Below are 15,216 nucleotides of genomic sequence, written 5' to 3' on the forward strand. Positions count from 1 at the left end.
GGAAAAGGGGTCTTCTCTGTCGAAGAGGCTTAATGAAAAAAAAAAAAAAAGATCAATTCGCGGTGAACACTCCTCTGTGTGGGGTCTTGGGGAACGCAATTTCTTTATTTGCAGACAAAATACGTGAGGGTGAAAGCAAGATCATTGTTTAAATTAGGATTATGCAAATTTAGATGAGTTCAGAGTAGTTTCTGGGCGACCAGCGGTGCCAGCACCAGCATCAGGCTTCCCAGGGTGAAGCTGACGGTCGAAGCTGCGTTGCCGCTCCACTGACTCCAGATGTCGGAGAAGCCCTTTTGAAGATTCTGGCCGATGTCTTTGCCAGGTTTGGCTGCAGCGGGGCACTGGCCCTTGGGCACCAGGCAGGTGTTCGTTGCCTCCGTGACCCTCCTAAAAATGAATTGGTCGCGAGCAGGAAAATCAGTAGAAAGCGAAGCATATGAAAAAACAGTCTGGTCTTCTTAAAGGCAACATAATAAAACCGGAAACACGAAAAGAAAAAAGGACGTACACAACACCGGGACGGTGTTACATAACACCGAGAAGGTGTTGTGTACGTGCCGTCTTTGTTTCCGTGTCTCAGGTTTTATTACGTTGCCCAATATTCGACAGCTAACCTGCGCCCTCAATCTTCTTTAAGGTGCGCTATATATGACCAGGGCTTCGAGGTTTCGCGGTTTATTTTTTTCATCAAACTTGGAGTTGTTTGATTTAGGTTTGTTTTTTTACGATAGATTTGCTGTTTCTCGGTCTTACTTTTCAGGGTGCAAACAAAAAATCGGTGCTTATGGTGAAGAAAATGGAGGAACGGAATTCCCGCAACCTTAAGGAAACATAAGCTTGGCCCAAAACTAAAAAAAAAAAAGAAAGAACTCTGTTTTGATCAAATAAGATGTGTGGTTCCGAAGAAGACCTTGAAGAAATATCGGCGATGAATTGTCCCTGTTCCATTTTGCCTCGGAACTGGAACATGAGCTGGTTACGTTTTCGAGGGAACGGTAGAAGGAACGGCGTTTCTTTTTTAAACGTTAACCGAATTTAATTGGCATTCAGGTTTTCTATCAGCGGATATATTTATACCTCCGACCTCAAGTGATAGAAACATTTCCAAAGTAGTCAAGAAAAAAAAAAAAAAAAGAACTGGAGCAAATGTGATTGTGGCGATTCGATTATGTGAATAATCTCACTTGCTTGCTTTATTTTCGCAAGAAATTATTCAGCGGAATATTTAATTAAAATACGCTAATGTAACGCTAAGAGTGGCAACAGTATGAAATATTACCAAAATAATGTTTATTGCGTTTTACCATAACCCTACTGCCGCGTCCCACATACAAGCCTGTGTGGGAATTAAGCTTATGTAATAATGAAATTGCAAAAAAAAATGTATTGTATTGCATTTCATTGTATTGTATGGTACCCGTTCCAATATTAGGAATGGAACGAGCAGGAATGGGCAAAATACATGCAAATATGTATCGAAATACAAATACAATATACTTCGTCAAAAATGTATTTAATTACAAATCTAATTACATTTACAAAAAAAAAACATTTAATTACAAGATACAAATACAAACAAATGTATTTGGTATCCTCCAAATACTTTTCCGAATTCATTCCTCAAAATTTGCGTCAGCGACTTCAGGGCACCTGCAACGGGTTTCTGGGTATCTCATTTTAATTTTGCATCGCACACTCTGGAGTTTCGGCTCTAGTAACGTAATAGAAATATAATCACACAAAAAATGTAATCAGCTTGACGTAATAGGTAAAAAAAGTACAGAGCTTCAAGCAGCTTTTTTTGTCGATTACATTTTGGTATAGACGAAGAAAGAACCGAGACGACCAAGACGCGCAGCACTAGCTAGATAATTTTTTTATTGTTGCAACTCGCACCAGTTACGAAAATCTGGACGACCCGCGCATTTAGGCATTCCAGGTAAAAATCTGGATGCAAATCAGGCTGGAAAGCATCACAAGTTGTCACAGACACTTATTTAGCCAGTCTGCTTGTGAACGTCGATTTCGTCACTATTCTTGCCCTGGACTAGCACCGTAATAAAAAAGTCACTAAACGCTTCTGCTTGATTGAGAGACACTGCATTCGGTGCAGAACGTAGTTTTCTTCCTGCTCTGGACAGTGACAATAAATTTGAGGTATGTATTTTCACCCACAAAAGTGTATTTAAATACAATTGTATTTGAAATACCCACGTTTTTTTAGTATTTCAATACACACGTCAAATACATTACCCAATTTGTAATTAAATACAAATGCAAAATACACAAAGTATTTGAAATACGTATTTCAAATACTTGTATTTGAAATACTGCCCATCCCTGAGAACGAGTATTCGTGCCTTTTGAACCACAGAACTTGTAACAGGAACTCGTTTCAAGATTGATAAAAAAAACTAGAAACAAGGACTGTTCTTATTTCGGAAGAACGTTTACAACACTGCTTTGATATTACCGGAAAATAAAACAAAATAAACATGTTCGCGTTTTTTTTTTGTTTTTTTTTGCGTGAAGAGAGCAGACATTTGTTTAAAACTTTAGAAAATGCAAAATGTTGAAGGGCATTGAAAAGGCGCTGCTTTTAGACAAAAAAAATATATATACTATATTGAAACTCTTCAGCATTCCTTTAGGGCATCATAGAGCGAGTGTCTTGTTTCCGTAGAGCCACACTGACGCGTATTGAACTCTTACCGACATCGCGATCCTTCGTTTCACCTCACGATGTACCGCAAGTGCAACGGTCGCTACCAGCCACGTCGGCCAATCTGGAACTCTACGCGCGCCCCGTGACTTTTTGCTCCGTGCGTCGTTGCACCCACCTAGGAGGTCACGTGACAAGCTCCGGGCTACAGATTTGCTCTGATAGGCTCATATTCGCCATGAGAAGCTCGCCAGGGGCGCCTCTGTGTTTCTCACTATGGGTACCGCAAGTGCTACCCACGCGGTTATGTTTTAATTTTCATAGTGCATAGAAGCTTGGCATTGCACGTACTTGCACCAGCTGAGAAAGTTGACGTATCCTCGCTCTCGGTTGTGAAAACATTCCACCAGGCGGCGATACCAAAACTTCTCGCCATGATCAAACCTTGCTTCCCGCCGATTTTGAACGCTTAAACCATTGCCATCGAGTAAAATTTGGGAGGAGTCACACAAATCTATTAACCGTAGGGTCGACTGTTTTGTGATCACACGTGCTGTCATCCTAGTGAAAGTGTTGATTTAAAATGAACACGCAGGGCTCCCCGTTTGTTCTGCCTACAATTCCAAACCATAACTGTTCTAAACCGTTTCCAAACGAAAATCGACCTCTCTGGAAACGGTTTGATGGCTTGCCAAAGTGGCTTCGACAGCCTCCGCTTCAAAGTGCTGTCAAGAACGGAGTCTTTTGCATAAAAGTTACCTGCGAAGCTCGTCGACACGGGTCTTGGACGCATTCAAGGGAATACGAAGAAAATCATCGATGATCCCCGTAACGCAGTGGGCGAATTTGTCGCTGTCGTAGCACTTGTACGCCTCTGCGAGAGCTGCACATAAGAATCAGTACACGGTTTCAGGGCGTCTGCCGTACTCGGGCTTGAGTTAGATTAACGCAAAAAAAAATAAAAAATAAAAAAAAAAATACAAACGCAAGGTGACAACAGATGACGTTCCACTGATTTTTTAAGTTTGCTGATATACAGCCTTGGTCGGCGTTCAATTAAAAGGAAATGCACCAGCAGTCATTTTTTGCTGAAAAGATATGTTGCACCATCATCGGGATTCGGGTCATTGTATTCGAAGCAACGAGACGACTGCAGCCGTAACCTATCAGGCGTTTGGTGGTTGTCGACAGGTTATACTGCGAACCCTGGTGTTCTCAGTATGTCTAATGCCTTGTAAGTATGAATGCTGATGAAGCACACTTGGTTATGGCGCAATGAAACCAAAATGCACCCGAATGCATTTATAGTTCCTCTTGCACTCACTGGGATCATTGTATTCACAATAAAAATGACTGCAGCAATAACTCTCAACTGAGACCCGCCCCTTACAAAATGCTCTATGGGGGGAGGGGAGGGGGAGAGGAGGCTCCAGCAAAATTAAAGATTTCGGGGAGGCGTACATAAGAACTTGTCAATCTTAACCACAAACAGTCTAGAGGTTTTTTGCGCGACACAAGGGACAATCACAAGCGAGTAGACACGGACAAGCACTTGTGATTGTCCCTTGTGTCGCGCAAAAAACCTCTAGACTGCATCATGAACCAACTAGGCCAACAACAAGTTTTAATTAACCGTGCACAAACTTCTTCGAATTCGGAGCGCAAGTATCGTCTGCTTCTTTTGCAGGGGTTGTGTTGACGTCAGAACGCCGTGCTCTGATTGGCTCGTATTGAAAAATAGTGGGTAGACCACGAGGGGGGAAGCTTCCTTTGAAGTCTACCCACTATCCTTCCATTCAGAGCCAATCAGAATTCGCCTTTCTGACGTCCGCAACCGCCGCAAAAGTAGCAGACGATACTTGCCCTCGGCATAGTCTGGCCGCCCAAGTCACCGAGCTACTGAATCGCCGACTGGTTCGGCTCAGCCGTCGGCCGAGACAAAACGGCCGAACGAGCTAAGGTTTGAATTAATATCAAAATTCGGTGTACCCTGTTTCCACAAAAAAACGAATTGTCAAAGAGAAGGCTCGGCGCCACTTTCCTGGAACTGAGTTTCTCTATGAAAGGATAAGATAAGCGGAGGTCTCTAATCCGACATTTTCCTAAAAATAACTTCAGTGAAATGAATGCCTAAGGGAAGTTGCAATGATGCGATCCTATATTTTAGCGATGCCAGTACAGGGATATTAATGGCCTCACATTTCAGGGCCTGTTTGTCGGCGATCACTTTTTGAAAGATCTCGTAGGTCGACGCTGCACTGTCCAAGTACTCTTTCGTGGCGCTTTCCGCGCAGTGGTGAGACCATCGGAAGCACTTCGGTTTCTCCGGGTAAGCTCTCGACCTGCAAAAAACACGGAGTTTGAGCTTCCTGCGATGCATGGTTTAGTTACCCACGGGCCAAAAACACGGTTCTTTTTCTCTCGGAAACTCCCTGTATATTTGTGCTGTACTTCCGTGAGTGGCGCTGGGTATTTCTCAATACCAGGTGGTATTGAGAAATAGTTTTCTTCTTTTTAAAATTAGTTTTCGTGCGTTTACGAGCGGAAGACTGGTTTTTCTAAGGTACTGACACAACGTAGTTTCTGGCTCAACAAAGAATTAAGAGCTAACTTTTGTTTCTGTACCCCTTTAAGACTGACTCTGCGGATACATTAGCTACTTCAATACTTGAATCAGTGCTGTAACAGTTAGAAAACGTATGATCGTTAGAACAAGTACCAGTCCTTTAGAAACAAATGAAGCGGAAGGGTTCACAGCATCAGCAGTAATCGGTCATGTTGATAATAATGACAGTGTACTTGGCATGTGTGCGGAAAGGTTCCTGCCCGTCCTGTGCCGCAACAATGAGTTCACTTAGAAATATTTCTGAATTGTCATAGTCAACCATAGTCGAATTTTTCGAAAGGAAATTCCAAACGAGAATTATCTTATGCGAGCAAGTACGTAATGCAATGAACCCTGACTGAAAACTCGAGTTGTACAAAGGGCATATTGCTGTATTCATTTTTTTATACTTTATATAATGATGTGCAAACTTTATATAATGATGTGCAAACACCGTTGATGGCTTACGCTGCTGCTCCAGTATCAACCAATGCTGAAGAGAGAGAGAGAGAATTCACTTTATTGGCCAATGCTAAAATATCCAGCCCTTAAACGAAAACGTTGACTAGATTGCTCCGGGACAACACCCTTACGGTAACATAAAGTCAGTTGTTATTGTTGTTGCTTTTCGGCGGATTTAAAGGGTAAACACTTTCCTCTGAGTTTAGCGATCAAATTTCATGTTTGCGTAATTATACCACGATTCAAATTTACCCTCACATATAGCAAGAAAACGTCCCCCTAACTTTAGCGAAGAAATAGAATGTGTGCGTAACTATGCGCCGATTCAGATTTTCCCTCTGTATTTGGATGGGAGACGCTTCCCACTAAATTCAGCGGAAAACGTTTTCTGGTTAAATGTAGCCATTGGACCGCGGCGAACGAACGCACGTGACCTCACTGTATGGCTGCCCCAGAATTGCCCTCGCACTCACAAAACGTTTAAACTTACTTTTCCATATTCTCTATGTATGCGTCCATCTTGCTTGTTTCCATATTTCCCAGGTCGTGCATGTGGCTGTTGATGTCGATCATGTATCCTTTGAGGCACGTCGTCGTTGCAACGAGGTCGCACTTGTCATCAGCCGCATAGGCTAGTCAAGGAAACGCGGGGGAACAAAAGTTGTAGTACACGTGGTTTCGATGTCGACTGCTTTTTTTTTTTTTCTCAGAACATTCATTTGCGAGAAATAGGTAGTGACATAGTTGGGTTTACTTTGAAGGTTTGAAGGGAATTTGAGACTTATTAGCTATATTTTTTAATCGTTTAAGAGCCGAGGGGTCAATTGTAAAGCTGTAGAGCGCGTTGAGAAACGCCCAATTAAGGTGTTTCCTACATGATACGCTTTGCGCGCTTCTTTTTATTAGCCTCGAAATATAAGCCAGTTCAGGTTTCCCACAACCTTTTTTGTGTGAGACCTGTAATGGTGTTTAATCATACACAATTCAAGCTATTCCACGAAGGCTAGTGGGGAAATTGAACGGGTTAATCATATATACACCAATTTCAGTTTCCTCCCTGAGTTGAGCAGTAAATGCTGTCCAATAGATTTGAAACAGAAATAATAAAGGAGAACTTATAGAGCGTGGAAAAATTCCATTTCAGATTCTGCGTGCCTCAGTTTTTTCATAGAACTATCATGCAAGCACCCTAAGTATCTTATTTCTAATTAAATATCTTTCTTGCCTGTCATCAATAGCGTAACTAAACTGTAAGTTCAAGGTGTGTTGACGTAACTTCAGCTTCTTCACTATGCTGTTGCAGTATGTGTACTTTCCGGTAAAACTCCTTAAAAAAAGATTTACCGCTAAAACACTTTTATTCCCTTTATAAAACCTTTATAGCTACAACACCCCTTTTTCACTTCAAGAAAAAGCAATTTTGCGAATTGTTCAGGCGCGGCGCGAAGTAGTTGTGACGAGATTTTTTTGACGGAGGAAAAAGCGACACCTTTATCGTTCGGAACGTGTACGTCCTAATAAGAACACATATACATCTTAATCAAAAATTCACCTACAAATATCTTCACTATCAATATAAAGAGGGAAATTAGTAATACGCCGTGAGGAGCCGGACTTTTTTTTTACTACGGTTTTTTAGGTGAAAGCGGGTATAGTTCTCATATAGAGGTGTATTTTCCACCACATCCGATATTTTGAAATCCCAAGTCGAAAATATGTGACAGACATTTTAGATATTTGAATGGCGGTAACTCTTATTTTTTAACCATTTATTGAATATCCGGCATATCAAATCACAACTGGATATATATACCTATTCAGAGATAAGATTGTTAGCAAACATTAACATTTGCCTGATTAGATCCAACCCCAAGAAAGTTAACTCTAAAAGTACACATTGTCATTCCCAACAAGAATAAATGTTTATTTTTCTTGCATTAAAAAAAAAAAAAGCTTTTGGAATAATATAGATTATAGAATGTCTACGATGGTCCAGAAGTAGCATCTGGTTTCGACATATAAAGCCGCGCGCATCTGGAAATACAATATTTGTCGCTGGTTTAAACACAGGTAGTTGTTCCTTTATTAGCATAATAATTACACGCCGACACTTGATAATTGCCATTATTGGACTTGAGTTTGTCACAATTAAGAAAAACCGTGGCAATATGGTATATTTATATACATGCATAATTCCGCGTCTAGTTTTTTTTTCAAAATGCAGGGTATTTATGATTTATTAAATAAAAAGCCCCTTTAAAAACTGCATAGAGGGGTCACAATTTAAACATTAAGTACACAAAGATACGTGAAGAATAAAAGTACTTTGGGATAAATATATTCTTAAAGAATATATTTAAACAGAAAACGTTTTTTGTGCTTTTAAACCTTTCAAATTAAGGTGAACCAACCAGCTTAATCCAAAGTATTATATTCGAAGGTCCAAGTTGGCTTTTTCTTTTTTGATACAGCCGATTATCCACGCATGGTGTACCCATCTCAGAGCATAAAACTGTAAGGGTCAGATTGATCCAACCAACTTCAAATACGTCCCAAAAGATCAACTTTGCATAACACTACACCCTAATTTACCTTGATAGCGAGGCTAAGTGAGGGATTTGTTGTATAAAAATATAAGACAAACGCTTATCTTCATTTGAAGTTACACATAAAAAAACAAAAACTTTCCCAGGGCGCCATGCTTATCTCAAACTTAAGCAAAAAAAAAAAAAAAAAACGACTTGTGGGCTCATTTTAACATTTATTTAACGGAAACAATAAGGTAGAAAACAATTTTCTGACTGCTCTCGTTATTATTATTTATTTTATTTTCGTTGTAGTTAAACGTTCAATAGTTTTTCACTGACTTGAAGAAAAACTTATATGGGTTTAGGGATTTAGTTACAACGTTTTTATTTGAAAATTCTATACACCCATTTAGGGTGCATTAATGAGTGTTTTTATAAAGGAAATACAATTTTATAAATCCAACGTCTATAGTTTATATAGTACACCAAGAAAAAGCGTAATGAAAGACATGCTACTAATCCCTTTCTGGCAAATTGACAGGCATAAATTGATTAATATATAGTTCGATTAAACACTTATTCAATAAAGATAATGTGTCATTACATGCAAAATTTTCAGAAAGCCTATTTCATGCTTCAGTTGTCCAAAAAAAAAAACGTGTGAATATTGAATTTTATAAAGCTGAAAGTTTATAACTAGCCTCAATTCGTGCTAACTTATGATTTAGCCGTGTTTCCGTCAATATTTTTGATAAACAAATCATCCCTTTTGGAGTAAATTACAGGTTGGTATTACTCAAAGCTGATTTTCGCAATTTTTTTCTAAGTGGTTTACTATCTGACCCATGCGGGTATGTTCGTTTTTTACTACAATTTTTCGATCAAAATAACAAATGAACGTAAGCCCGGAGACAGCCACGCGCAAAAAAGCTGCCACAAAGCAGACATTTTATTATCCCCTGTTTCATTGAGCGCAGATATCAAATAATAGCCGGAATCGCTCATGGGAGCCACGTTGTGCTAAGCAATATGAAACAATTCAGGATATCGTACTTTCCGTATCCGCGGACACGCATGTTTAGAATTTTACAAAGTGCAAACTTTGCAGGTTTTTTTTTTTTTTTTTTTTGTGTGTGGTTCGTTTGATGAATTTTGTGAGTGACCGAATACGCTGATGGTTTCTGCATGACACAATCTTCTTTCTCAATAAAGCAGACATCTGTCAACGAGTACTGTGCATAAGAATCTTTACGTGCGCACTACGCCACACTTACGGACTGTGCACTAGGTGCGGACTTTCTAGGGAAAAGCTTTTAACATTAATTTTCTCCCGCGAACTTAGGTTGAAAACCCTAAAATTGCATGAGACAATTCAGGTGTTGTTTTTTTCCGGATGCAGACTACATATTCCGGAAAATACTACCACGTTGTTATTGTATTGCATCGTGTATACATTTAAAATGCACCGAACTACAGCATAAACTGATTTTTTTTTAACTCTGTGAAAAAAAAGTGGAGGTCTACAGTTGTAGACCTCCATTCGGGGATGATCTACGGTAGCTCTGGCTTAGTGCGGATACGCTCTTCGGACTCTGCGAAGTTTTCCATTGTCTGCGCCAAAACAATGTATAAGCGGAATCCAACGCCAATATCGGATTCGATAACAAGGCGCCAGTGCCGCACTCATCTTTTCTTTTTTTCCTTTGTACTTCGAGCTTTATGTCAAATCTCAAGTATCTTCTATCTTCAAGTAGCTCAGTCTCCGTGTTCGTTTTATCTCCGGTGACAAAGCGGGAACAAGGGGTGGGGGGGGGGGGGGGGGGTCAAGGGCACTGAGTTGGACAAATTTAGACACTCCTGCACCCTTCAAGGGTGTTGTAGCAACGCCCCCTGTAGATAAGAAGGCCGTATATCGAACGTCATACGTCTTATACTGGAGGCCTAAGGATCTCCAGGGCAGCGGGTTCAAATGCCGGTCGAGATAGCCCACAATCTGACGGAGGCTTATGGCGGAGAAGTTGCACGTCAAGAGGACCCCGGGTTAAATGATTCCCCATTCTTTCGCCTGGGCGTGCCAGATGCCCTTCGTTGGTTTAGCCCATAAAACCCCCAAACGTGAAGAATTCGACACGAGTGCCGAGTCAGCGTTCGGCTGGCCTGGTGAAAAATCATATGTATCAAAAATTTATTCGTCCAATAAACGCATACGATCAAATAAGATCTTATAAGAGCATGCAAGAACCATATAAGTACATATAAGAACAATATACGATTATATAAGAAGTCATAAGAAAATATTTAGAAGTTTCGTATAACTTCTTATATAATCTTATATTGTTCTTATATGTTCTTATAAGGTTGTTGTATGCTCATATATGATCTTATTTGAACATATCCACTTATTGGACAAAGCAATTTCGTATACAAGTTATATCCTTGTATTAGGGTGGTACTCCAGTGGTTCTATAAGCGAGAACAGATGTCCCGTGCCGTACGCTGACGCAGAAATTTTCTTCGTGATTTAGTAACTTCCGGGTGACTTTGAAATCAGTATTACTTCGACGTATAGACCATTCCATTTAGCGCTCTCTGGGCGGCACCATTTTTGTTCAACAGCAGCGCCCTCTCCATACATCCGGGAAATTCAGCGGGTTCGGCGGGGTAAAACCAGAGAGAGTGCACGCGCCCGACTCCGCTAGCAGACGACAAGACGGGAGGTTGCCATTCTCCATCTTTGGGCTGTATCGGCGGGCTGTACGGAACATCGAACTCTCGCTCGTGGCTGCCGTTGTAAAGTGGTTCGCGTTCTTAGAATAGTTATGGCTACTCCAAAATCAGCCTAGAGCTCTCTGTTGTTCTACTTCGGTAAAAGATCAACTCACGTATCTTTTTTCCGTTACTTAAATAGCAGTTGAGTCAGCCGGCAGTACTACCATCAACTACTGCGTGTATTGCGGCAGGAGAGCACGTTTTTATTTATTATTTCAGACATCCACTCATGGTCGCTAAAGGCCTACACCAGTACGAACTCTGTATAGTAAAAAAGGTACAGCCACCGGATTCACTTTTCGCCGGAGAGACCGGCCAGTCTGACACAGTTTTCTCTATTTTTTTTTTTATTTGCACGCAGATAACAGCGCAATTGGACTCTGTTAGTCTTTTTATCTAGCATAATAATACACGATAACTGGCATACCAAAATCCGCGCATCTGCGCTTGAAATTTCCAAAATGACGTGATTTTAAACAGTTTGCACGCCAGCCCGATGCTAGGTACTGCCCACTCGGCGGAGCAGACGACATACGGGTGAGAGGGGAGGTCATTTTTTTTTTCTCTTTTTACCTTCTCCGCTATGACTCTAATGGAACGGTCTATAGTGGTTACTGTTTTCGAAATATCGGCTAAAGATTTAACGTATAAGAAAAAAATATATAATAAAACCCCTGCAATTTGAACATTCAGCAGCGCTGCTAAGGGATAAAGTCTGTACGAGAAGTAATTTTAGGTTGTCATCCGATTTCTTTGTGCTCGCTGGTGGCCCGAGTAAACGTACTGGGATTGAGACGATTTCCATAATTTCCACGTCTGTGAAAATTTCCATAATTTCCACAAATGTGAACCGCGGCTCTGCTTTCGAATGCTTTGCACAACACTGTGTTCAGGTAAGCTGACTTTGCTTCAAAACTATGGTCGGCCGATACGCAGGATATCTATGCAATATGCGTCTGTTAGGAGCCGCTGCGTGGCGCCACTGTTGTGTCGCTCGCATCTGAAAGACCTTTCTGATATTCTTCCGCGTGATTACGCAGAGGAATACATAGCCTTCAGCATCGGAACTTTTGGCGACGCGGCTGTACAAATCCACGAAGTATTCGCACTGTGCGAAGTTGAAAATCATGGCTCGGAGAGAACATTTCCATTTCTCTGGGACTTGTCTGCGTTCCCGACGGAGCATCCCGATAGCCGCAGCGAGCAGACGACGCTGCCTCTTGTCTGCTCCCCGCGCTATCGGGAGATGGCGCGACAAGTTACGTTTGTCGTAAGCTCAGTCATCCGCAAACACGTCCGCCGTAGAATTTAGCAACTTTGTGGGCCTAGTTCATTTCCCACAGGAAGTGAACTATGCCTTAAGATTCCACAAAGTAAAATGCATTACCTCAATGCGCATTCGGAGAAAGATTGAGCTTTCCATATGCAGGCGCGCCGATTTTTTCCGGCTCGTTTCACAACATAAGATACTGAGCTGGATGCACGGCCCTATTGAAAAATCATGCTGACACTGGACATCTAAAACACCTGCTTAGGCGACAGAAAAGAAAAACGCATAAAAAATCTGTAGCGACAACAAATGAAAGATAAACCCTTTAATCTCCGATAAAGTCACGAACAAATTGTCCTATTGTTTTAAACGTCACAGCCCTTGGGTGTGCCTCTCTCGTTGTTTTTTTTCTTTTTTTCTTTTAGAAGGCATCAACAAGAACCCCCCGTATGACGTCATCATGAGTGGACCCCCGCGACCCACCCCGAGCGGCAAATATGCTGAAGCATCGACGAAAGACGCGACGCCTGTCTTGGCGTCACCGCGTGTTGGCGTCGCCGAGTGCTAGCGTCTCGCGCTTCTTGCGAAAAGCTGCGAGACGCGCTGGCGGTGATGCTGATGGAAGTTCGTCTGCTTCTTTTGACTTGACGTCAGCAAGACCCCGAGCTCTGATTGGTTCTGAACGAAGGATTGTGGGTAGACCTCAAGGCAGCTTGCTTCGAGGTCTACCCCCTATCCTTCAATCAGAATCATTCAGAGCTCGGCGTTCTGACGACACCACAACCCCTGCAAAAAACGCAGACGAACTTGCTCTCCGTATAGGAAGCGATGCGTGAATGGCTTCTATTTTTTTTTTTTTTTTTTTTTTTTAGATATGGGATTGGGGGGGGGGGGGGGGCGCAGTTTTCAGTTTCCTATCTGGTATATGCTCAGGTGAGTTGTACACGAGCTACTAATTCGCTTCGCAGAGGAAAGACTATATACTAGCCGTTTACTGCGTTCTTTCACACTCAGTCGGACCGCGGCCAAGGCTGCGATTTGATAGAGCCGACCGAGCATCGTCAAAAAGGACATCTTTTCTGCCGGTTTGAAAACGGGCCTTCGGTATTGTGCAATACAGGATGAGAATTACCGTGCTGCAAACTAATATTTTTTGTTTTAATTTATAATATATTTTATAGATTTTTTTTCCACTGTCGGAGACTTGATTCGAGGATTCCTTGGTACCAAGGTTGTGAAAACAATGGGCGCCATTGTTAAGCGGAGGGAAAAGTAGCAGCGGTTACGCGTAATTTTATTACTTTCGAAAGTAATCAGGTTACCCTAGCGATTGGTACCTAGTAAAGGTCATCGAACAAACACAAAATTACCGTAAAAAGTAATCGATTCCGAGTAATTTAGTTATTCGTGATCAGAGCCGTACAAGTCTGGAGATGTGACTACCGTACCTGGCTGAAGGTGCAACGTGCCGAAGAGGAGGGTGACCACCTTCAAGAATGTCTCGAACTCCATGACTGAATCGTGGATACTCGAGCACCGCTCTGCCTTATGTAGAGCCGCTCCTTGGTCGCGGTGCCAGATAGCCGGGCTGCATACCGATTACGGACAATGATTTCCAGACACAATCTTATCTAGAGGGAGAGCGGCGCAGGCTGTCTTTGCCGGAACATTCCCAGTCGGTCTTTTTGGTAACTGGTCACTATACTATGTCGCAACTCAAGAAGGTAGGGTTAGGGAAAGGAAGGCCGAAAAGGGGGAAGGAGACGGAACGCTGGAGCGAGGAGGAGGTTCCCCCTCTCCTCTCCAGCGTTCCCTCTACTTCCTCCTCCCCGGCTTTCCTTTCTCTCGCCCTACAGTCTTGAGTTGCGACGAACTCTACTAACGGCGTATAACTCTAACGAATTACTTTGTTCAGTAACGTAGTAACGTGCTCGGTACTCTTTCGAAACAGTAACAAATAACGCACTTATGTTACTTACTACGAGTACCGCGTAACGCAGTCACTTCTCACGCGTGTTTCTGCGTATGAAGTAATTTTTATTCTTGCAGTCATCCCACACACCTTCCAATTTTGCCTCCATTTTTCCCCACGTAAACACTCCCACTTTAGGAAAACCCCAACGCCTCCGTCCCTTCTCCCAGTGTGGAATAACGCGGTCGCCGTCGATGGCAGGTAACGGGAACTGCAGTAACGCGGAGGTAACGTGCGTTACTTTTTATCTGTAACGCGCTCCTTTTATATGGATGTAACGGAGATCGGTAACGCGTGCCTTTTATTGGCAAGAGCTATTAAAATATTTTGTTACTTTTAACACAGAACTTGTTTTATCAGCCAATTTCTATTGAGTTATAATAACGTTGGGCTGTAACGGGGCCGAATAAGACAGCCGACTGTAACGAAAAAACCGACCCCGAAAAACGCCCATATATATAAAATAAGAAAAGCTTCCGTACCCCGGAAGAATTTGTACTCACAAACTTCAGATTGTGAGACAATCGCTTTGCCGACTGAGGTATCTTTTTTGTTTTACTTTTTTCCCGACTGAGCTATCCAGGGTCGTCGTTCGAAGGCACAAAAACAATCTTTTTCCGTCAAGGTGCGGTTTTTGCGCGCTTCCGCGCTGAAATGTTTTATTTACATAGAAATGAAATTAACCACCGTCTCGCTTGACTCTCAAGGCGTGTGTAAAAAAAATGAGAGCGAATCCTCAGTAGCCGCTGCCGTTCACACGACCTTCTCTTCTTCCCTAAAAGGCCTATGACACATTTTGTGCTTAACAGCCTTTGTCAGCATGATCAAGCTTGTATAATTTTCTTTTGGTAACGCCACCAACACTGATCTAGAATAAACTAAGACGGGTGCTACGCGATGTCAGCATTCGGATTCGGCCGGGGCTCGTGTCTTTACTGATTGGAC

General features: G+C 42.1%; 1 protein-coding gene across 1 annotated transcript; it reads right to left on the bottom strand.

Annotated features, from left to right (window-relative positions):
• Nucleotides 1–77: 77 nt before the first annotated feature.
• Nucleotides 78–13,904, bottom strand: LOC8034223. Its single transcript, XM_040209928.3, has 5 exons — nucleotides 13,748–13,904; nucleotides 6,223–6,364; nucleotides 4,865–5,007; nucleotides 3,425–3,548; nucleotides 78–390 (listed from the first exon to the last, which is right to left on the bottom strand). Exons 1-5 carry the CDS (start codon nucleotides 13,809–13,811, stop codon nucleotides 180–182), a joined length of 684 nt encoding a protein of 227 aa, XP_040065862.1. The 5' UTR covers nucleotides 13,812–13,904; the 3' UTR covers nucleotides 78–179.
• Between the last annotated feature and the right edge of the window lie 1,312 nt (nucleotides 13,905–15,216).

The sequence above is a fragment of the Ixodes scapularis genome, unplaced genomic scaffold (assembly GCF_016920785.2).
Source record: "Ixodes scapularis isolate PalLabHiFi unplaced genomic scaffold, ASM1692078v2 PGA_scaffold13__105_contigs__length_92229423, whole genome shotgun sequence".
NCBI classification, from domain to species: Eukaryota; Metazoa; Arthropoda; class Arachnida; order Ixodida; family Ixodidae; genus Ixodes; species Ixodes scapularis.